The 25,176-nt window shown below is 29.2% G+C and overlaps 1 protein-coding gene across 1 annotated transcript in view; it reads right to left on the reverse strand.

Annotated features, from left to right (window-relative positions):
* The window catches only part of Grx3 (Glutaredoxin 3), a 48,131-nt gene that overhangs the window by 19,784 nt on the left and 3,171 nt on the right, over nt 1–25,176 (reverse strand). Inside the window, exons 2-4 of the mRNA XM_075375580.1 lie at nt 18,674–18,776; nt 6,579–6,740; nt 4,736–4,987 (exon numbers count right to left, since the gene is read on the reverse strand). Coding sequence (XP_075231695.1) covers nt 4,736–4,987; nt 6,579–6,740; nt 18,674–18,776 — 517 coding nt within the window. The remainder of the gene's footprint in view (nt 1–4,735; nt 4,988–6,578; nt 6,741–18,673; nt 18,777–25,176) is intronic.

Consider the following 25,176-nt stretch of genomic DNA (forward strand, 5'->3'; position numbering starts at 1 on the left):
AAATGCAAAAACATACGAATTCATTAATACACACACAAACATTAACTAACATGCCACATATTACAGAAGGAAATAATTGTACCACTCACACTGGGACACACTAAGCACTGAACTGAATCAGTTTATTGAAATGAAAAGTAAACATCAGTATTGAATAATAGTCAACAATGCAAAAAAAATTACTCTATTATTCTATGAATGCATAAAAAATGATTAAGCTATTAATAATTATTATAATTTTTAGGGTATAGACCTATTATTATTTATATTTTTATACAATTATTATGGCATAGATGAACGGCATAGATGAAGTCCTACGCACAAACTATCGCATGAAAATAAACAAGAACAAAACAAAAGTAATGAAATGTAGTAGAAATAACAAAGATGGACCACTGAATGTGAAAATAGGAGGAGAAAAGATTATGGAGGTAGAAGAATTTTGTTATTTGGGAAGTAAAATTACTAAAGATGGACGAAGCAGGAGCGATATAAAATGCCGAATAGCACAAGCTAAACGAGCCTTCAGTAAGAAATATAATTTGTTTACATCAAAAATGAATTTAAATGTCAGGAAAAGATTTTTGAAAGTGTATGTGTGTATGTTTGGAGTGTCGCTTTATATGGAAGTGAAACTTGGACAATCGGAGTATCTGAGAAGAAAAGATTAGAAGCTTTTGAAATGTGGTGCTATAGGAGAATGTTAAAAATCAGATGGGTGGATAAAGTGACAAATGAAGAGGTATTGCGGCAAATAGATGAAGAAAGTAGCATTTGGAAAAATATAGTTAAAAGAAGAGACAGACTTATAGGCCACATACTAAGGCATCCTGGAATAGTCGCTTTAATATTGGAAGGACAGGTAGAAGGGAAAAATTGTGTAGGCAGGCCACGTTTGGAGTATGTAAAACAAATTGTTGGGGATGTAGGATGTAGAGGGTATACTGAAATGAAACGACTAGCACTAGATAGGGAATCTTGGAGAGCTGCATCAAACCAGTCAAATGACTGAAGACAAAAAAAAAAAAAAACAATTATTATTTAATAATGATTTTTATTACTATAAACATCATAACAATACTAATATCCATTACAACAGGTACATATAAATTTAATTGAAACAAAATATTTTGATAACCTTCATATGTATAAAGTGGTCATTCATTTTATGACTCACTTGATGGAGGGAATGTAATAATAATCTACTACTACAAATATAAACTATTCGTTTTTGTACTGTATACAGTAAGAAATATTTATAAGTACGCTAAATATTTTAAAAGAAATTATTGTCTGAAATCAAACAAAATGATAACAAATTTTAATTGCGGAAAGAATTTTTTTTACTTTTTATGAAAATAGAAACACATTTCATTGCAGAATTATCAGTTTCTGAATGAGCCTAATGTTATGAGAAAATAGTAATATAATGCCATGCACAGCAACTGTCTGCTTCGTGCAAGCAAGGTTTTGTATTCACCATATGCACTACATATTTTTTATCAGCAGAAATATGTATAAGAGTAAAGCAACACAAGCAACCACTTAAAACCAAGGCATTTAAAACATGATATTACCAAATTAAAAAAAGTTGTAAGGAATTCTATCAAAAACAACAATAACAAATACATCTACAATCCACATATGGAAGAATAAGTACTTTTACACTTTGCACTTTATATACCAAAACAAGCCATCTAATGTCTAATTCATTCTAAACTTTGCATTGGCAATGGGAGAATAAGATTATGATAAAATTTTATCTGAAGACTTAATTATATTTGCCATGCATGATGATCTGTATCATTGAAATGGGAAATCCTGATATTTGAGGGGAATCCTACCACTATGAAGCGGAATCAACAGTTGGGTACCAATTCAGCACTTTGGCCTTCTCTTTAGCTAAACAGGAAGAATATTTGCAATTGCTAGATAATCATCTCATGCACAAATTAATACCTCACCTTTTATGGGAAAGGCAACACTGCAAGAAGTGATTTTTTTTATTAAATTAATTGGAGGTGACTGAAGTCTTCATCTGTTTAAGAACACAACCAGAATGGGTTCTTCAGAATGTGTAGCTTTGTAGTGAGTGGGGAGCTAAAGAGATGATTGTACTATTCTTCCATACAGGGTTATGACAGACCTTTCTATATCTTCTCAATTACAACAGACCATCAGGGTAAACATCTGTATTCAGAAATCTCACCTTCAATTCCACCAATGGTGCAGAAAAGGAAAATTATAAGGTTGAAAGTTCCAATGAAAATAGCCAAAAGGATTCAGTTCCAAAATCATAAAAGAAGAAATATGGAAGGATATATAAATATAAATCTACTTGCAATAGCAAAGGTAATTATGGGATTGTGGAAGTCTAGTTAAGGGTACTAAACTGCTGTTAGATTCTATATAGATATTGGAAACATTCAAGTGATATGTTTGCTTGACATTTAAGAGAGTATGAAATTAAAATCACCATTGAGAAAACATACAGTTCTTAAAGTCATCAAAAGTTGTGGTACATCATTGTAAGGTGTAAGGGTACAATGTAACATGCACTATGCATTCAACTGTTTACATATGCAAATGTCATGCACATTGATGTAATTAAAAATAACTTTCAATTAATAAAGTCTTGACTAGACCTAATGCAGTTAGCAGGTATTACAGAATGGAAATATTTAGTTACGAGACCTGAAATTACATTCTAACCTACACACATTGCAATTAAAAGGCAGCAGTTGCTTCTAATTTGGAACTTAGGTCTATCCTAAAACTGCAACACAATTTTCAGATTTAACTTGATGACTTTTTGTTTGCCAATTTATTTTTAATATTTCACTATTAAACTTTGTAAAAAACTCATGTATTCCAATAAAATAACATGGCATTAAAATTTTACAAATGACATTAAAGCAATAAAACATAAAAAATATTTGTGACTTTCATTTTCCACTGTATCACAGCAAATTCAAAATTTTTTTGCCCAATCAAATACTTGAGTTTTTTACCGGGTAGCATGGTACCTCTCACTCAGACATTCTGCTATTGAGTGGGAATGTGACCTAGTGTGGCTGGCCGGTTGCTTTCCTCCACATATCCATAACATAACTAACTATCTGCAACACCCCACCACATTCACTGCTCTTCCTCAAACCACACAGAAAAATTCTGGTTTATATTTGAATGACCCTCATAAATAAATTGTAGTTTTGAGTTTATGTGAGGTAAAATGTTTATCCGATTTCTAACTAAAGGTTTAGCCTGATTGCAGATACAATTTTTTTTCATTTCATTTAATATAATTCAGTATAACATTTTTTTAAATTTGCTTATGAACATAAAACCCCTATCCAACCATAATTAACACATATATCCACCTATAAACTAAATTTCAATGAAAAGTATTTACAAAATTTTCACAGAAAATTTCTTAATATAATATTTTTTAAAATTGAATATTATGAACTGTATCAATCAATATAAGATCATTCTTTCTTACTTTCCTTTTTTTTAATTTTCACAACATTGATGCACCATCCACATGTATGTACCATATGTAATGTACCAGTTTTAGATAACATGACATAATATATACTGTAAAATACTTATAATTCTAACTAATTTCAAAGCAAAATAAAACAAAACTAACATGTGGATAAAGAAAGAATGAAGTAAAACAAGTTGTTCCTAAAAAAATAACTCTTACCACTTAATGCTTAAGTGGAATCTCTTATTTAATTAAAAGATTATAATTTAAGTTTATTTGATAAAAAAATAATGCACATGTTTACATATTTTGTTTCAATATTTACAGAATAAAAGTCTTGGAAATGGCTTTTGAATTTTTTCACAAAGTATTCCATCAACAGGTCCTTTGAATTGCATGTCCTCTCATTTCTTTTCATCAGTAGAGTTAATATTTTTTTTTGTTAGGATAATTAAAAGAAATAAGTACATACTCATAGTGTATATGTGGAAGGTCTGGGGGGTAACAAAGATGATCCAAAATATCAATTTAGATTTTGTGACTAATATAGTAATGTCTACACTTTTGGGAGCTGAAAATATGATTAATGAAGCAGATGTTTCACATTAACAACCTACTGGATCGTTTTTAACAGCTATTCAAAGTAACTTAAAAGTTCATAGTTAGTGGTAAATTTCTTCCTTTCATATTAGAGAAACAACTTGTAAAGTGTAATTCCCAGTTGACAAGATTTTGGATAAACTCATCAATTTTAAAAATTGTTTTATTCAAAACAGTTTAAATGTAATCTGAATCTTGAACCATAAAAAAAGTGAGCCTAAAGCACATCAGTAGCTAACTGAAGACAGTTAGTACTTTCCCAATGGATGAGAGGCCATGTGCCTTTACTTTTCAGATAAATATTATATTACTTTTATAAATCAATAAAAGAAAAAAAGGAACAATGAAAGACCACAGTTTTTCACTCACTGTTACTCATGGAATTTTAAAAAAATTTCTTAAACTTCTATAAGTTTCAATAACTCAGTAACACATTTTCTTGTTAGTAAAAATTTTAATCTTATTTAACTCAAATACAAATTCTGTGAAAAAAATGTTTAGTGATAAAAGTATATTACAAAAATAAGTATAATTTAAAAGATTATTTCAAAATGTTAACATCAAAACATGAGATAATTTCCTACTTCAAATAATGGTTTTAGAGACCTTTTATTCAAGATTATATTAAAAATATTAATACTTTACCTGTGGGTAGGTAGGCCAGTTAGAATATTTCTTGAGACCTTCTCTAACCTCATTATCAGTTAAAATATCAAATGTTTTATAATCTGCATTAAATGAGTCCAGAATCTGAACAATCTGACGACTGAAACCGCATTTAGGCTCCTGCCTTGATCCTTTCATGAATAACATAACAGATGCTGAATTGATTAAAGTCTTTAATCTTGTTTCCAAATTAATAGGTTTTTGATCCAAAACAGATGCAAACTTAGCAACCTGTAAGTTGGATAAAAGATAAATCTCAAGAAAAAATAATATTTAACAAGTATTAAAAGTTTATTAATAAAAATTACATATATAATGCATAAATATGTATTTTTAAAAGCAAAGTCATTTTCTGTAATTAATTTATATTTTGTTAAATCAATATAATTATGGTGCATACAATATTATAATAGCAACTTAAACCTCACCAGAATTTACAATTGCTTAATTAAACTAAATACGACATTTAAAAAAAAGTTAGTGGCTCTATATCATATTAATAAGCATTATTAATATTAAGTGTATCATGCTGTAAAGTCTTCTTGTATTATATTGTGAAAATTATTAGAAATAATACAGTTTTAAATTTAGGAAAATTCCTTTTCTATTATTATATAGTAGAACAAAATTATGTAAAAATAATTAAAGTAAAAAGGGTTGATTAATGAAAAATATGTAACTAGAATAACTATTTCAAGAAAATTATACAAAACAACATTGCTAAATTATCAATATTACTGTTTAACTTCCATAAAATTTTAAATAATTTTAGACCCTACAATAATATGAATTAAAAAAATGGCAAATATGTTAACCGCTACATTTTGTGTTTTAGGTACGAAATCCTTAAATACCTTTCAACTAAATTTTATTATTTATCTTAAAATAACTATTAATCGTATCTCTCTCTATCTCTTAATTTTATGTTCAATATCTTTAATTGTATAATTAAAGAAAGAAACTTTCTTCAGTGGAAAGGGCTTTCCACTGGTAACATTTTGAATAAATGATAAAACTTACTACATTACAAACAATCCACAAGAACATCATCTAAATCGCACCTGACTGTGAAGTGATATTCTAGTAGATTGGTCTTGCTTTATGAGTCTTAAAGTTTAATTTATAAGCTCTGAATTTTCTCATATTCTTTTCTGTTGAATTTTAAAATAGTAAAATGCAAATTCAGTGATAATAGTGCTCACAAAATCTGTAAACACATACAAAAATGGCTTTAAATGAAACTCAGTTTGTATAAAATTATCTACAAAATGGTCAAGGCTTACGTTCATAATGTGGAAGATAAAATATTAACTTTTTGGCTTTTAAAGTATTCCAAAAATTATTTTTTAATCTTTCAATCTGCCAATCCCAAAAATTTAAGACAAGCCAATAGGTGTCCTTAACCCAGCTTCCTATCTTATTATTTTCTTGGAGGAAAGTCTCTCTAACTCTGAACTAAATATTTAATAAATGTAAAAGAGAAATTATAAAATTCAAATGAGGAATACAACACTGTAGTTTTTCCACTTCTGCTTTTATCCAAAAACATTAGATGGATAAATATTTCCTAATATAGTACTCACTAGTGGGCATACAGATTTCAGAAACAAATTTTTCAAACATTACATCTAATTACAAATAGATTCTACTTTTATGTATGTTAGGCAATTCCTAAATATGTGTGACTTTCATAGTTTCTATATAAAAAAAAAAACAATTTCACAAGCTCTATTTTATAATTTTGAGCCTACCCAAAAAATCTACCGATAAGAGAGCTTTTGTTAACCAAATTGTAACACAGAGTAACAATAATTGCACTTACATGTGCTTTAACCTTCTTTGATAGCTCAGTAGGATTTGCTCCATCAACTCGATCAACAAGTTTACCAGAATGTAGAATAATAAAAGTTGGAACTGCTGAAATGGCAAACTGAGCAGATACTTCAGGCAATTCTTCAGCTTGGCATTTAGCAAACTTTACAATCTGAAACAAAGTTATGCCTCATTTAAATAAATTCTGAGTAGATATATAATCTATTACTACACAAGTTTGGATTTTTAAAAATACAAAAGTAATTATATCATTAATATGATTCAAGTAGTACAAGATAAAAAAGTATATTTATTTAACTTTTTTTTTTATCAATATACATAATAGTGATCACAAATCAATTACAGTATATAAAAGAGTAATAAAATAAGAACAATTATCATAATGCTCATAATATTAATAACTTTGTAATAATATATGTAAATATATATATTCTTGCAAACTTGTACCTATAATCTTATAGCAACTAGGATTTTTTTAAATATGTTATTCGTGGTGAACCTATTGCGAGAAGATGTGTCCAATGGCTCGAATTACCATGGTACCATTGCCTAGAAAGTGTAATAATAATGACTAATTGCACATTTAGTGACTTATTGCATCTATCTTGTACCTATTACCTTATAGCGACTAGGATTTCTTTAAATATGTTCTTTGTGACGCACCTATTGCGAGATGTGTCCAATGGCCTGAATTACCATGGTGTCATGGCTAGAAAGTATAAATAAAGATGACTTATTGCACATTTAGTGACTTATCACATCTATCATAAAATACTTGTGTATTGTGTGTGTGTGTGTGTTTATGTTGTATGTGTTGTCTGAGTATGTAAATGTAGTATAATAATTTTACCTGTAGAGATTTAAAGAAATCCTAGTCACTATAAGATTATAGTGTACAAGTTTGCAAGAATATACTTACGTGTATTATTACAAAGCTATTAATATTATGAGAATTATGATTATTATTCTTACTGTATTACTATTTTTATATATTATCATTGATTTGTGATCACTATTATATATTATATTGATAAAAAAAGTAAAACAAATATACTTGGTTTATCTTGTACTACTGAATCATATTAATGATATAATTTATATTTTTATTAGTATAACATTTATGTACCTGATATTATAACTTAATTATATTGATATTCTCATATTATTATAAGAAAAAAGAACTTCTTTTTTGATGGGTAGTATACTCAGATTTAATTTGTTTTCTTTGTCCTCTTGCTTAATGTAAACATCTCCTGTCATCTTCTTTCTTTTAATGAACCAGCTGATCTTAATTATTGTTAGAATTAATTATATGAATTTACCTTTCCTTTAAGATGTATCAGCAACATCACTGAATTTTTACTGTACTAGCTAGACATATTTAACATATATTTAAAATGTGAACTTAACTAAAAACATAAATTATTATAACTCATTGCAATGTTTAATTAATGAAGTATTTATTTTGAAAGTAAATAAAGGAAGTGATTATTAATAATTCGTTATCCGGCATTACTTAATGTATACATACACAACAAACAAATTGCTCTGTGGCTGAAATTTTTGTATACTAAAGATGTTGATATATTTTTATGTTTTTCTATAAGACATTCCAGATCCTTACTATAATTATTAAAGTTAATTATAATTTTTATTTTATATTTAGTATTTGGTCAATGAGATGAAAATTGCAAGAGCCAAGGAGGACCATGCCACCAAAGTGACATACCAATTAATTTACTTGAATTGCAACCTTTAGACAATACGTCAGCGGGATTTTGAATTTCAGCGATTCTAAGGAGATGGAAGTCCACGAATCCAGGACAATGTTATTAAATATCTGAATACAAATGTATTTCATCAATATGTATGTTCAGAGAATTTACTGTCTTACTAATAAATGTGAGAGTAATAAACAACCAGATAATTCAAGCCTGGTAGTGTTAATTGTTTAAAGGAGCAAGTCTTGATATGGAACAAAGTAAATTACATGAAATTGTTTGATTAGGAAATAAAGTTTGAATGCAGATAAAACAACCGTAACCCTTCATGAAGGCATTTGAAAATCCGTGTATTTGGATTGAGTTAACCTCAGCACCACTGTTGAATTTAACTGGAAGACTTATCTTAATTAATTCAATTAAGTGCAACTGAATGTAAAATTTAAACCATTGAGATAACATCGTTGTGGGTAATCTACCATCCCAATTAATTTTAAGTTGCCATAAAGACTGCTTGAAACATTTATGATACAAAACAATAGGACCAACAAGATCTAATGGGTCAAATACTCATACTCCTGCAATAGAGAGAATAATTATTTTAGTATAAATTTTAGTATTAATAGATAGAGTAATCTGAAGTGATAACATGTTTGTAGAATTGTTTCATAAAATGCCTAAAGTACATAACTCATGTTTATGTGCTAAAGGAATAGAGCAATTATGCTCAGGAGTAGCATTATTATGACTACAAAAAAAAAAATTTTAATGTGTCTCTAAGTGTGATACAATTTCTTGAACTGCTTTTTTTTCATAGATTACAGATCTGTAAATACAATTTATCTATCACTCTTAGTTTTAGATAAATTACACTTCAAAAAAAATTAAGGGAAAATATAGAATGATTTCGCTGATGTTTTTCTTTTATAAATAGCTACAGGCACACCCCAAATTAATGTCGGCTAGCATGTTAGTATTCCATTTCCCTTTATAGCGGTTTTCTGTCACCAAAATGTCTTGGCGGAAACGTTCACAGTGTTCATCACTTACGTCTCCAAGGTTGTTTGGGAAAAATCCAGATGTGAGTGGAGGAAATGTATTTTCAAAGACATATTACATCTTACCTCTGCAAGAGGTAAGAAGTTGATTAACAATATCAAGGTAATTGTTGGATTTTTGTTAGCCAAGAAAAGTTTTGCAAACGTCTTTAAATGAAGCCCAACCTGCACTTTCTACATTATTTAACACCGAGTTAAATACATCTTTGAACCAACTCTCTTATTTGAGGACCAACAAATATTCCTTCACTTACATTTGAAAATTTCTGCCTGATGTATAAAAATCCAGGACTATCCTTCTTCATTGCTTTTACAAAACTTTTCATTAGTCCTAGCTTGATATGGAGAAGGGGTAAACATTTTTTTTTGGGTTCAACTAAGGGCGCATGAATAATATTTTTCCCGTTTGGAGTTATGTTGTCTCATTTTTTCCACTCTTTGGTAACATAATGTTTATCCCTAACTTGGCTGTCCCATTTGCAAAGAAAAACATGTACTTAGTATAGCCTAACTGCATGCCTAACAAAATAGCTATAACTTTTAAATCACCACATATGATCCAGCTATGTTTTTTATAATTAATTTTTTCATCACATTGTATGTCTTTCAAATTAATACCATAAGTGATTGGTATCGAAGGATATTTGTTACCAATATGTAGTAGAACCACTTTTAAATTATACTTGGACGAATCTATGAAAAGGCATCAGTCCTCAGGTTTATACACTTGTCAACAAGTGCAACGTAAGCTCATCAATATTTGTGCAATAAACCAAATTATTTTCATCAATAAAGTACTGAGAAAGTTCTTTTTGTTGGCTTTGAAAGCTTGATATTTTTTTAAGTAAATTCCAACCTTGCAGTCTTGACTAACAGTTCAGCTTGATTTTCTGATAAATTTAAATCCCTAACCAAGTCATTTAATTCACCTTGTGATATAAGATCTGGCTTATTGAAAGATAATTGAAAATCAATTTTGTCTTCCTTAGTACTGCCTGATTCTTCATTGCTGCTTTCAAAACATACATTCTCAGGCGGCTCAGGAACTGGAATAATTTCACTGTGAGGTACAGGCCTGATTGCAGATTGCAATGAAGGATATTAACAGTATGTTTAGATTTTTTAGAAATTCCAGACATATTTGTTAAACAAAAGTAACAATTGGTTACGTGATGCATTGGTTCATGTCAAACCATAGGTACACCAAATGGTAAAGCCTTCTGTGTACCTTTCAGCCATCCTCTTAAATATACAGAACAATTAATGCATATTATATGAAAAGCCCACGTATTTTGTGATCACCAATTTTATACTGAAAGTACAAATGATACGCTTTTTTAATTAAAGGTGTAATTTTTTTCTATTTGATTTTACAGTAAACTCACCAAATACATAACAAAAGGCATCCACATCATTTACACAATTTTAAGGCATTATGACACTGTGCTATTAACAAACTTAAGACAGCAATAAGATTGAACAAAATTAATTCATTCCTAAATCCAGTGCTTAATACAAACAACACAGATGTGTTTTCAGCTACATGTTTTGACCTGCACATGATAATTCTTGTCCATGAAGGCTCACTCTTCAGTATTAGATATGATGTAATAATATGCGACTATGATATGATTTAATTCTATGACTAGTATTTTTTATTTATAGCTTACAAATTATGTTAAAGTTAAACAATAAAAAATAAACTAACAAAACACAATTTTTTTTTTTTTTGTTTTCAGTCATTTGACTGGTTTGATGCAGCTCACAAAATACAATACAGAAGCTTAAAATGCTAACTATACGTTGAAAAATGAAAAAAATCCTTTAATTAATATTTTTAAATGTTTCAAAAATGGTGGGTGATAGAAAGAGTTTGAGTTCATATTCGTTTTCAGCATCAAAAAAAGATTAACATCATTTATTGCATGTTAGGAAACAAAAATTATGTTTATCAGTGTTATTAGAGAACCATTGATGAAATGGAAAACCATAACGTTGGAATAAATTAGAAACATCAACCTTTAGTTGGATAGCTTCATCTAGATGGTCAGAGCCTAAAATAAAATCATCAATAAAAAAATCAATTCTAATAGCATTGCCTGCTAATGGGAAATCTCTTTGGTTTTCATTTAATATTTGAATTAGGCATCTAGTGGTCAAGTATGGAGCAAAAGCGATTCCATAAGTTATAGTTCAAAGTGTAAAATGTTGTAGTTGTTGATCTAGAGATCCATGCCACAAAATGCATTGTAAATTAGTGTCATAAGGTTTAATTAGTATTTGATGATACATTTTCGCTATGTCTGATGTAATGACATAATTATGAATTCTAAATCTAAGTATTATTGAGAATAAATTCTGTTGGACAACAGGCCCAATTAACAGTGTATCATTAAGAGATAAACCATTAGAGGTTTTAGCTGAGCCATCGAAGACAAAAAAACTTCTGGGCTTAAATATTGGGTAGTAAGGTAAGTAATATACATCTGATTCCTTAGTTAATACATCATCAGAATTAAGTAATGACATATGACCTAAGCTTATATATTTTTGCATAATGGCGGATATAACTAAATTAATTATTACTGCTGAGCATTTACATCTTTTACATTCTGGTATACAATTGATGTATCACTCTTTATGCCAGAAATACTGGATCTTACATGCCAAAACAATCATTTCATCAATCATTAATAAATGTTTGATTTGTTTTTGTTTTAATGGAAAAACTCAAATGCAACAAATACGTCAGTTACCACCTTTCAGAGTAGTACCTTTTCGTCCATTGTCTGTGCAATAGACTATGGAGGTCCACTTACAATTCATCATGGTAGGCATTGGTCCAAAGCCTAAGTAGATCTTACCCAAGAGGTATTCTTACCCAAATCTTTTCCGAAAATGGTTCCAACTTAGTTCTGCCAAAAATATTTTATATGACATATAAATTCTTAAATTCAGAAAATCTGAAATTAAACATTCAATTCTTTTCATCCAAACAAAATATATCACGGTAATTTATTCCACCTTCTTTGCCCCATTTTGGCGGTTTATGGGAGAATGCAATTAAAAGCATAATGTTAATAAATGTAAACTTAACTAAAAACATAAATTATTATAACTCATTGCAATGTTTAATTAATGAAATGTAAATTTTGAAAGTAAATAAAGGAAGTGATTATTAATAATTGGGTATTCGGCATTACCTGATGTATACAGTTTACACAACCAATGAATTGCTCCACGGCTGAAATTGTTGTACATTATTTTAATCATTACTAAGTAGAAAGAATCAAAGATTACTAAAAAAAACTCAGCATTAGGTTAGAAACATCACTTTCAGAACACACTAACTTGCATACACTTTAATTAGAAAACAAATCTTTTTCAGTGAAAAAGGTAAATTATAATACAGTATAAAACAATAGAAAAAATGTCACCTTTTAATAAGATTTGTTGTGCACTTTTGATGGCTTATCTCTGATTCTGTGTAAAAACTATCCTTATTACTTTTAAAGTCTGAAGAACTTGACATAATGCTAGTGTTTTTATATAGCAAGACTACTGGTTTTTGGCATTTTTTCCAAAAAGTTCATCTAGTTCATTACCTGTAGTCATACACTTTTCTTTAAATTTCTACGCAGAATTAACATTCCTTGAAAAACCTCATGGAATTTTTAACTTCTATGTCATGTCTTGACTTGCAATTCATACGCCATTCAGAACTAGGCTTAAAATTGGTTGATCCAACTTATTTTTTTTTAATGTATTTTTGTTTTAATAGGTTCACCAATTTCTATCAATGTGTAAACTATATAACACTACATCTTATGAAGAATTTTTCTAAAACTACATCAAGAATTACTACAGTAATTCTTTTTCTCTTAGAGTCTAGTATCAGTGCATTCTCCATTATGCTTCCGTTTTCCTTATTACGTGATTTATAGATATCAAAATCAAAATACAATTGAACAAAAATGAAATGGATACAATTTTTTTATATAAACTTTGTGCCTGCAGATGAATCTAAATTGTTTAAATTAGTATTTATGATTACCTTCTTAGATTATAATATTTACTGCTAATATTACCACTGAGATATATAAACCATTATCTAAAATTAAATTGCGAACTACTATCACAAAATAATCAACAACAAAACAGAATAAAATTAATTAAGTATGAAAGATTAAATAAAGGCTTTTATTGGTAACAAACACAAACAAAAATTTTGCTTTTTCCAAAAGCAAAAATTTCTACAACTTGTCACACATAACTATAATGTTTGCCAATATCAAATGTCATGAATTTTCATATATAGAAGGGTTGTCTGAAAAGTTTTGAGCCTAACATAGAAAGACATATTTTTTCTGTCAAATATAGTTTTATTTTTCAACAAAGTCTCCTTTCAAGTTGATACACTTTTTCTAGTGATGCTCTAACTTCTTTAACCTTTCCAAATAATAATTGGTGTCTTTCTCTGCAAAATAGGTGTTTATGTATGCAACAATTCCTTGTCTGATGAAAATTTCTTTCCTCCCAGTGAAACTTTAAGGTTAGGAAACAAGAAAAAGTCGCTTGGAGCTAGATCTGGTAAATACGGTGAGTGGTCAACCAATTCAGAGTGCAATTCATAAATTTTAACCACGGTGACCATCAAAATATAAGAAGGCATATTGTCCTGAAGGAAAAGCACTTTCTTTTTCTTCAAATGTGTTCGTTTTTTGCAATTTCTAACTTCATCTTGTCAAGTAATGATGCGTAATACTGCCCCATTATTGTTTTACCTTTTTGAAGATAATGAATAAACAAAATTCTGTTACTATCCCAAAAAACAGTCGCCAACACCTTCCTGGCTGATGGAACCATCTTCACCTTTTTCGGAACAGGTTCACCCTTTGCAGTCCACTGTTTTGACTGTTGTTTCATCTCAGGAGTGTAGTGGTGGATCCATGTTTCATTTACAGTTATGAATCAATGCAAAAAATCTGACTTGTTTTGCTTAAACTGCTCCAGCATGGCCTTGGAAATGTTCATTTGAATGCGTTTTTGGTCCAAAGTGAGCAAACACGGCATCCAATGTGTGGATAGCTTACGCATATCCAATTCTTCTTCAGTTAATATATGACAAACATGTATTAACATGCTATGAGCATGTCAATATGCTCATAGCCACTGTTATCTCTCTAATTTTAATTCGTCGGTTGTCCAGTACCATTTGGTGAATTTTTTCGAAGATATCGATGGTAGCTGCAGGTTTTAGCCATCCCAAACGCCTATCATCAACTAAGCTGATCGGTTTTAATTTGTCTAGACATATTGTCTTTCAAAAGCAAGTATTTAATCATGGTATGATATTCAATTTTTTCCATTTTCACAGAAACACTCAGAATGACTAACTCAAACGATTATCAAATAACATCTGACCATTCAAAATGGCTGAAAGTTTAGTGAGTACCTTTCAATGCATGCGCAAATACATTCCCTAACTTTTTTATGAGTGCTGCATGCTCATGTTCATGTTGAGGCTCAAAACGTTTCGGACAACCCTCGTATGTGGCTGATAATATTGAAATATGTAGTCTGAGGAAATTGATTTTTTTACATCATCACCCCTAATGTTTGATTTAAACCAATTCCTATGGTGTAATACATTTAATAGGTGCACATACTACATAGGCAGATGCAATTGAGAGCTCTGAAATTGGCAAAAATGCATAAAATGTCTAAAGACTGCTATTATGCACTGTGCGTTTCAAAGGTGTGTAATATTTCTCAAGTTTCACATACATTGATTAATTATGCATGAAATGAAAGAGCAACTCAAAACAGTTTTAGCTGTGTGCAAGTTCATAAACTGTTATAACCTGTATTTTTCATTTGAAAGCACCAGTAGCAAAGATGACAACCTCACGCAACAGAAAGCATTCTCTGTTTTGCAGTTTTCAAAGTGTGAATCTGTAATTACTGTTCAATGTGCATTCCTTTTGAAGTTTAATTGTAACCTCCAAGTGACAATAACATTCATAGATGGTATAAAAAATTTGAAACCACTGGCTATATTTGTAAAGGGAAGAGTACATGACGACTAATGTGTTTGAAGATAATGTTGAACGTGTAAGAGAGGAGGTCTTTTGTGCATAGGAAATCTGTAAGGAAGGCTAGCTACAAATTAGTAATTTCAGTGACATCTGCGTGGTGGGTTTTAAGGAAATGCTTACAACTGCATCCATATCATTTACAGCTGTAACAAGCTCAAAAACCTACATATTTTGGTTTGCATGCTAGCTTCACAAATGAAATGTTGCTGCACTGAGATAATGAAAACTTTCCGTAATGCATCATATTCAGTGATGAATCAATATTTCATGTTAATGGAAAAATGAACATTCATAATGTACTGATGTGGAGATCGGAAAACCCTCATGAAAAATTGCAATGTGAATGAGCCTCTCCAAACTACGTGTTCTGTGCCTTATCCCGACGGCAAGTATACAGGCCATTCTTTTTCATGGAAGCAAGCGAGTCTGGAATGGGCTAACTTGATATGCTACAATTATGGCTCTTTCCTCAATGGCAATATGAACCACAAAACTTTATTTGGCAAAAAGATCAAGATCGTGCGCCTCCTCATTGGCATATTGCTATACGTGATTGGTTGAATGAAATTTTACCGAACGTTGGATCAGTCACCAGGGTCCAGATGACAGGGCATGTTTGCTGTAGCCTCCATGTTTGCCTGATCTAACCTTGTGGAATGTTTTCTTTGGAAGTTTATAAAGGATGAAGTTATGTGCCACTGTTACCAGCTGACCTACCCGACTTGAGACACAGGGTTGAAGAGCTGTCGCAATCAATTACTCCAGACTTGTTGATTAAAGTATGGGATGAACTTTCCTATCGGCTGGATGTGTGCCGTGTGACTAATGGTAATCACGTCAAACACTTATAAGAATTGCTCTCTCATTTCATGAATAATTTATCAATGTATGGTAAGTAAAACTTAATAGATATTACATAACTTAAAAACCCTGATATTCATTTTGAAATACACAGTATTACAAGAATCAACCAATCAATCAATGTTTAATATATCCACCGTAAACAATGAAATATTTTATTCTGCAAGACACTCAAAACTTCCAAAAATATATATTTTTTATAAGCATTACATGAACAAATATTTTTTGAAAATATTACAATGTTTTAATTACAGTATTATTGCAGTAAAACTTGCCTCAGTTATGAATGAAAAGGAAAATGGGATTGATGAACATTTTTCAGATACTCAGTTATTAGAAATTAATCAAAATAATGGTTGATGTTTCCAGTAGTTTTAGGGAGAGAAGGTAAGGTTTTGTCCATAAAACTTTTTTAAAAATTATACAACTTTGTATAATTTAATTTCTATTTGGAAACTGTAAAAAATACGATAGTTTTTAAAAAACTAGCAGGAATGTAACATTTTCAAATATTGCTCTTTTCTATAATATATAAAATTACAAAAATTGTGGCAGCTTTTTAAGTTATGTTTTTTTATTTTTTTTTATGCCACTCTGTATAGTTAAACAATGCAAAGTTATAGCAAAAATTTTTTTTTAAACAAAAATTTTTATATACATTTAGAATTTAAAATATCAAATTCTACATTAACTAATTAATTTTTTAATTTTTTTTATTTACTTACATTTTTAAAATGTTAAAAGCATATTATTTATTTCTTATTCATATACTATTTTAATATTATAAAAATTCACCACTGAAATAAAAAATACAATTTAACTGTATTGTAATATTAAGTGTTTCTATGAATGAAATAAATAATTTCAATTATTTGATAGACAAAAGTATTCAGACTCAACTAAGATACAACAAACTTCTAAAATATATTTGTCAATATAGAAATTATAAATATGCAAAGTATATAAATTGTTGACATTATACACCAACTGAATAAAAGTATTTATATTATCCTAATATAATAGTACAATTAATGAATAGCAGTATAAATTAATCCTAATTTCAGGATCCGCATTGTCCTGGTACTGGAGAGATGACAATACTCCTATCTTGGATGCAAACCCAAACTTAGAACAATAAGGTGCATTTGTTTTTTTATTTTATAGAAAAATTCAGTTAGAAAATAGCTTTATCTATTAAATTTTCTTAATTATAAAATGGTATCATTTATTTTACTCTCATTAGACTATAAAAATATTTCTTTTTGCATTTGAAAATAAGGCAAATCTTTAAATATTAAAACCTAAAATTTAACAGAAAATACCTGTCAGCAAATTTTCATCATTTACATCTTAGGAAAATTCAGAAAAAAGCAAATTACAAAAAAATTTATCTTTTGGTATGTTTTTTCCATGACAGTTGCAAGTGATATTTTGGACTGTAAATTTCTGAAATGCCAAACTGAACCAAATTTTCCAAATAAATTTTTTTAAAAGAATTTAGACAACATTTTCAGTCTCTCTGGCAACTATCTTCAGAAACTAGTGATGGTCTTCTCACCCTGGCATCAGCTAACATTCAGATTCTTTGTCAGCAATATTGATCTTTCATTTAATGTAAATATAGATAAATAGATTCTTTTTTCAGTTTATTAACTTTGGCAATTTATGTCAACAGTTTAATTAAATGTTGCTAAGACTATTAAAAATACATAAAAAATAAATGTGGTTACAGAATGCGGTTTCTTGATTATTGCTGTCTGAACTAACTAGCTTCATCCTTCCCTATTTGGTAAAAGCTGCAAGTCTACAAAGTATTGTCACAACTTACTTTTTTAGTTGAAAATCTAGCTATAAACTGATTTCATTTTCAATAATAAAAGACTATATTCTATTATTTCCAAAGTAGCTTATTTTGTTACGTAATTTGGTTGAATAATGTATCAAATAAATAACGATATGGAAACTATGTTTTTCTTGAACCTAGTATAAGTGAAATCAGCACAATGAATAATATAATATGCTTATTACAAAGGTATATGTCATCAATCATCATAATAATCCATTAGGGCTCTTATTTTATTTATGAGTAAGGCTACAGAATAATTTTATTTTATAAAATATTTAATATTTGCTTAGTGTTAATATATGCTATATTGTACTTCATTTGTGTTTTGTAATTTAATTGATTTTAAATTGTCATATATATAAGTAATTAACATCTAATTTCAGTACTCATGATCATATAATGAGTTATTAGAAAATACACCTAAAAATAATAATTCTATGCTCGTGTCAAGTGTTTCTCCTAACATCAAGGAATAAATAAATGTTGAAACTTTTAGTTACCTTTAAATCACGAGTCAATGATAACTCTTCCAAGACAGTATTCATATGCTGGCACTGTTCAGCCCAATCTGCATAGAAGTGAACTACTACCAATTCACTACCACTGGAAAAAAAAAATATATTTTTTTAAATAAAATTCTATTTTAAAGTTCAAATCTAGGTAGCCATAAAAGACATCAAAATATAATACTAACAACCTCAGGCAATTTTTATATTTACAATTCTTTTTAAGTATGCTTTAAAATAAAAATGCTAAATGTAGGTTACTATGTCAGACAATACCAATAAATATTAAGTACATAATACAAACCATCAAGAAGTATTATTGAACTTGTAAGCATAATAAGAAGCCGTTGAACAGAAATGTGTTATTTACATAAAATCTACATCCAAAAAATTTCCCTACAGTGAAAATGAAAGCACAAAATTGGATAGAAATCTAATTAGTAATTTTTTTCTGAAGCAAAACTACACCATCAATAACAACTGTACATACTAAAAATACTAGTTTAAAATTGCAGTGGCAATTTTTAAAAGATTACATTTTCAAATTTAAACCAATTTGGTTTTATCATTTTATGTCAGGTCTATTGAAGATATTGCTTATCTTTAACCCAAGATGTGGGTAGCTCAATGGGGTTTATCACAAGGCTCTACCGACTAACCAATTGTTAATTCTAAATTAGGAAACAAACATTACCACCATCTATAAACAAAATGAACAATAATTCTGATCTTACAATAAACCCAACAGCTTTATTTTTTATTTATAACACTGTGATATCATATTAATTTTACTTTATCAAATCAACTTTGAATTACTATTAAGATTTACTTTAATTTTTTAAATTATTAGATATTTAAAGAATCGCTTTTAAAATAATGAAACTTTTGCTTCCAAAGGACCTTTCAGCATTAATTACCCAGCATCTTCTTCAGTGGCTTAACTGTTACTGCTGCTGTTAATGTCACCTCATGTTAAAACACTTAGTAAATCTCTAAAAAGTATGTTGTGTTCGTTAATTGTTTTGTTAAGTGTGTTGAGGTCTTGGTTTCTATATGATGTAGGTAAAAAAGTTCATATAATCTCTTTATTCAGATGTTCTGTTTCTATCAAAAACTTTACATAATTTGATTCTGTGCTTATGTATGGTGTCTGTATGTGTTCTTTGTTTACATGGAGTGAATGTGCATTTAGGATGGCCAGTGTAATATTTAATGCAATCTCTTCAGATTAATTTTGTGTACAATTGTGTTGTATACTACCCATCACATACTAAATTTGTATTATGCAGTAGGACCATTGTGATTTTTTGTTAATTCTAGCAATTATTTATGCTGAGCCATCTAATAATAAAAACTTTGTTCACTGTAATGAAAAAGGAAGATTCCATTCCAATTTTAAATACAAGTCTCTCATCAATGAGAAATGACAGTATTTTGATTGATTAATGTCGCATTTTAAATATTGTTTTTTACTTAATTAATTAATGCGAAATAAACAAAGTATAAAATTATTAGGCCACTTTACGATAGTTAATAATGAAAAAGAATACCTAATTTTTTACATTTTTCATGAGTAAGGTTTGTGACTATGTTAGCCAATTCATGGGAAAAAAATTCTTTAAAAACAGGTATTCTCATATATATTTTTAGAATATTAAAAAATATTCAACCCTGTTAATAAATTACTGAGCAGAAAAGACAGACAGAGAATAGTCAGGTTCAAAAGCTCATACAAATTGCTGAATATTGTTTAGAGTTCTTCATAATATTACTTTTTTCCAAGTTGTTTTAATTTCATATTTAAAAGTGGATGACTGTAGTTTCTTTCTTTAAATTTTGAATATAATAAAACATGTAACAATAATCATAAATTCTTAAAAATAATTATATTATGTTTATCATTTATGTACCAGAATGCTAACAATGGTCGCAATAAAATTAATGCACTTTTGCAACTCAAATGATCTCTGGATATGAATTTTGGCTTCATGTTACTACACTCATTAACTACAAAACACACACTGACTATTACACTCGTTGACTACTCTGTAAATCCAAACTACAAAATTTACATGGTCTCTGTTCATGGATCATTATTTACTTACAGAGTAGCGCACAAAATGATCCAATGTTTACGTTAATAATTATTAACATCATTTATGTTAGCAGAAGTGACAGCAGTTCATGATCATTAGTTTCTTCTCTTTCTGTGTGTACTGTTTGTGTATCGTTTCAAGATGGCTGATAAAGGAAGACTGACTGTTGAACGGTGTGTAAAGACTGTGTTGTTTTTTAATGAAATGAAAAGTGTGGTGTTTACACAAAGACTGTTTCATGCACATTTTCAAACTCGATGGCTGCCCTCATTTAAAATAATATGTAGACTACGAAAAATTTAATAGTGATGGTCCAGTATTTGAAAGTAAGTGCAAACGGCCTGCCAATAATTGTTTTCAACAGAATGTCAAAGCTATCAGGGCAGTGTTGCTGTGGAGACTGGACAAATCAACAATCAGCAACACAACTTTGGATTTATAGGCGATCTGTGCAGCGAATTTTAAAAACTAATTTGGATTTGTATCCACACAAAAAAATACTGTTGCCTAAATTAAGGTTGACAACAAACATTAAAGAATGGAATTTGCTCTTCAAATTGTTGTTAATAAACAAAATGTGTGTTTTTGGGCTTTTGAAAATCCACACATGCTTCATGAAAAGATGCACCATGCTCCAAGAATTGGGGTATCGGCCGCTATCACAAGTCTTGGGGTAGGGTAATAGGCCATTCATTTTTGAACAGATAGTGAACAGTGAACGTTATCTAAACATGCTGTGTAATAATTTTGTTTGAGCCAGACCACAAACCATTAATGTTGTTTTAGATTTTCTGCATGCAAATTTTAATGCATATATCATTTCAAACTGATTTCCTAATTGTTTTGCTTGTGGACAGAACTGTCTCCCCTCTCTACGAACAGTCCTGATTTGAATCCGTGTGATTATTTTCTTTGGAGATTTCTAAAGGAAAATATTTTCCCTAAACATCCTTGAATAGTACTGGAACTGCGAGTGCTGATCATTGAGGTGTGCGATGAGGTAATCGAAGATATGTGTCATCGAGTTATTAAAAACATAGGAGTTCATGTTGAAGTTGCTAGATGTGATGGTGGTCATATTGAACACGTGATAAGCAGAACATAATCTTCAGGTATATAGTAAATATGTTGTATTTTACTTTTCTGTATTGTGATTCAAATAAATATATTTTAACAAACCCAAATGTTAGCTTATTTTGTGTCACGCTGTAGATTGTAACTATACACAATAGGCTATGTAACTAAGTAAATATACTGTATAAGAAAATTGTATACTACTGTAATTGTAGAGTAGCGTTAATATAAAAAATACTCAAAGAAAGATGGCAACGATCTGATAATGGAATGTTTTTTTCTTTTGATGTGATAAATGTTAAAATTTTATATTTACATATATGAAAACCATAATGGGATGATTATTTATTGATACTATCAAGCAATAAAATTAACTAACACTATTAGTAAATAAACATTTTTTAAATAAATAACATAAATGATGTAACAAGTTCATGTATTTTAGATAATCCATAAATATTTTACTAGAAATTATTTTTAAATTATCTCATATTTTCCAATGTGCTAATATTAATATGATGCGTTAAACAATATATATAATAATCTATCACATATAACAGAAAAGTAAAAAAGATAGTGACTATAGGTAGTAGTATTAAAATCAGTTAATATATCAGTCTGCCAATACATACAGTAGCTGCCTGGATTTTCTAACAACTAAAGAAATCCATACTTTTTACTGTATTTTACTCTCATATATAGAAAATTTTAGAATGGTTTAAAATTTCATCCAGATTTTCTTTAATATATATTAAAAAAAAGAAGAGTATTTGTTCCAATGGAAATTTAAAAAAAAAAAAAACTGAGTCACATGTTCTCAAAGTTATCTGTTTGAGAAATTTAGTAAAAATCAAATACTTTTTTCTTTATTAAGACACCAACCATTTTTACAAGGGTATTGCACATTAGTTAATAATAAAAATAATAGCAAGCTTTAAAATGAGCCAGGAATTAAATTGTTATGACTTCTCACTGATAAAAAAATGTGGCTTCATCTTTTGCTTCACACATTAGAGAAAGCAACATAACATTACATAATCATATTTTAAAATCTAATCCACCGGGTTAGTATAGTAGTTAAACTCATTATCGCAGAATCTGCTGATTTTTGAAGTTGAGAGTTCTAAGGTTCGAATCCTTGCAAAGGCAGTTGCTTTTATATGGATTTGAAAACTAATATGGATACCTGTGTTCTTTGGTGGTTGGGTTTCAATTTACCACTTTGGCAAGGCAATTGCAAATCACCTGTAAAACCTGCCTGGAAAATTTCAACAGAAAAAACATCAATACCTATGGAATCACCAAGGGTTGGACACAACTGAATGGCTAAATTTGATTTTTTTATTTATTTTAAAATCTAGAAAAAATGTATGTTAGATTAAAAAGTCTCAGTTCACACTTATATATACAAATAATATTAAAATAAAAAATAAGAGAATTTTATTAATATATAAAAATCTTTTTAGCAGTAAAAAAGTAAATTTGTAGTAGTGCTAAAGTACACATTGGCATTTTTTCAAATCATCATTTGACTTTTATGGCCAGAAATACTCTTCTGTGATCTATGCTGAACAACAGAAGCTCTTGCTCAAGATTTCACTTCTGATTAACTTACGTCATGATCAATTGCACAAATGAAAACAATAGACTTGTGTATCAAGTCTGTCCTAATGCTGGGAACCTGTATGGTTCCCAGCATTAGGGCAAAAATCATAGGATTACACCACACTGACATCCTTCCCAAAGTTTGAAAACAACATAAAAAGATGAAATCATAGAAAGAAATATATTAATATAATTCCCAGCCTCCATTACAGAACAAAATGTGACTCAAGTTCTATTAGTACATAGGTCAAATTTATATATCTAAATTTCGGGTGATGAGTGGTATTGGATGAACATACTTTTCAATACATCTACAAATTTGGCAACTTTATCAGAGCATTGGCTAACCAATAAAAAATCAACCTTACCTCTAGACTTTTTCTCTAATCAAAAGATTAAGTTATGAATATTTTTATAATAAAAACTTTTGATAAATTCTTTTGCAATTTTCAAACAATTAAGGAAGTTAACAAACTTCACACTAATTAATCTAATCTGACTTATTTAGCACCAAAGGCAAAACACCTCTTGGGTTCAACAAAAGTCACAGAATATAATTTTAAAAGAAAAAATAATAAACGTGTATATCAGGCAGTTAGTAAATGATGAAAATTTTGGGAAAGGTTAAGGATTCCTTATAAGTATTACAGACAACAACAATTAATCAAACAACAATCAAAATGCAGATGACATCCAAAATATATACTATCATAATCATTCTATTTATTAAACGAGCTGGCTGTACAAACATCACTATTCACAACTTGGATCTCTTGTACTTCATCAGGAGGTTCATTTATTTCCAAACCGTAAACCCATACAAAAGAGAGGGAGAAATAAAGCAATGAATCAATGTGCCATTTCAGTAGTGAAACCAGGCATTATATAATACTAAAAAAGATATTCATTGGATGGATTAACTATCCAAAATGTGAACAAATTAGTGTGTAAATCAAGCTTTTATATGTGATTTAAAAAGCATGAAAACTAAAATTTATACTTTTGAATTGACATTCAACATATTAAAAAATAAATAAATTTGACTTTCAGTAAGAAGTAAAAACTTGTATTTTAAATAAAAAAAAAACATAAATATTCAGTTGGTATTCATGAAATTTCTATTCTACTTTAAAAATTTACAAATGTTCCAATTATTTTTCATATTAAAAACTTAATTTTACTAAACAGTTGAACAAATTGTATTCTAGCAGCAGAATGTAATTATTTATAAACTTAATTATGCCACTCAACTTCATTTAATCCTCCATGTTTAATACTTTTGCAGAGATCTCCGTTTCATTAGGATGTTTGTATAAATTAAATTAAATATATTCTTCAGTCCATTAAGTCCAGTACACTGTATAGCCCCTCTAAAAGGGGCTATAAAAGGGCCCTTGGTATTCACCTACCCTTAGTAGAGAGGGGGCAACAACTGTAAAGCACTGCTAGTATATACAAGTGGCTAAAGAATAAAGGGACTAAATTACTTCTGGTATAAGGAGTATCCCTTATTTCTAGTACCATTGGCCTACTCATCGGGTGAATAAGGTAGTGGGTACAGGGCACTCCATTACCCTGGGGGTGAGAAATTGCCCCCAAGAGTAGTGGAATTTCTTTAAGAATTCAACAGCATTAGAATTCAGCAGGCAATAGAAAATCATTGTATTAAAGATTCTAGTGATAATTCCTTATCCAAGAGAGATGGATGAGAATAAAAAAATG

The sequence above is a fragment of the Lycorma delicatula genome, chromosome 1, assembly GCF_047948215.1.
Source record: "Lycorma delicatula isolate Av1 chromosome 1, ASM4794821v1, whole genome shotgun sequence".
In the NCBI taxonomy this organism is placed as follows: Eukaryota; Metazoa; Arthropoda; class Insecta; order Hemiptera; family Fulgoridae; genus Lycorma; species Lycorma delicatula.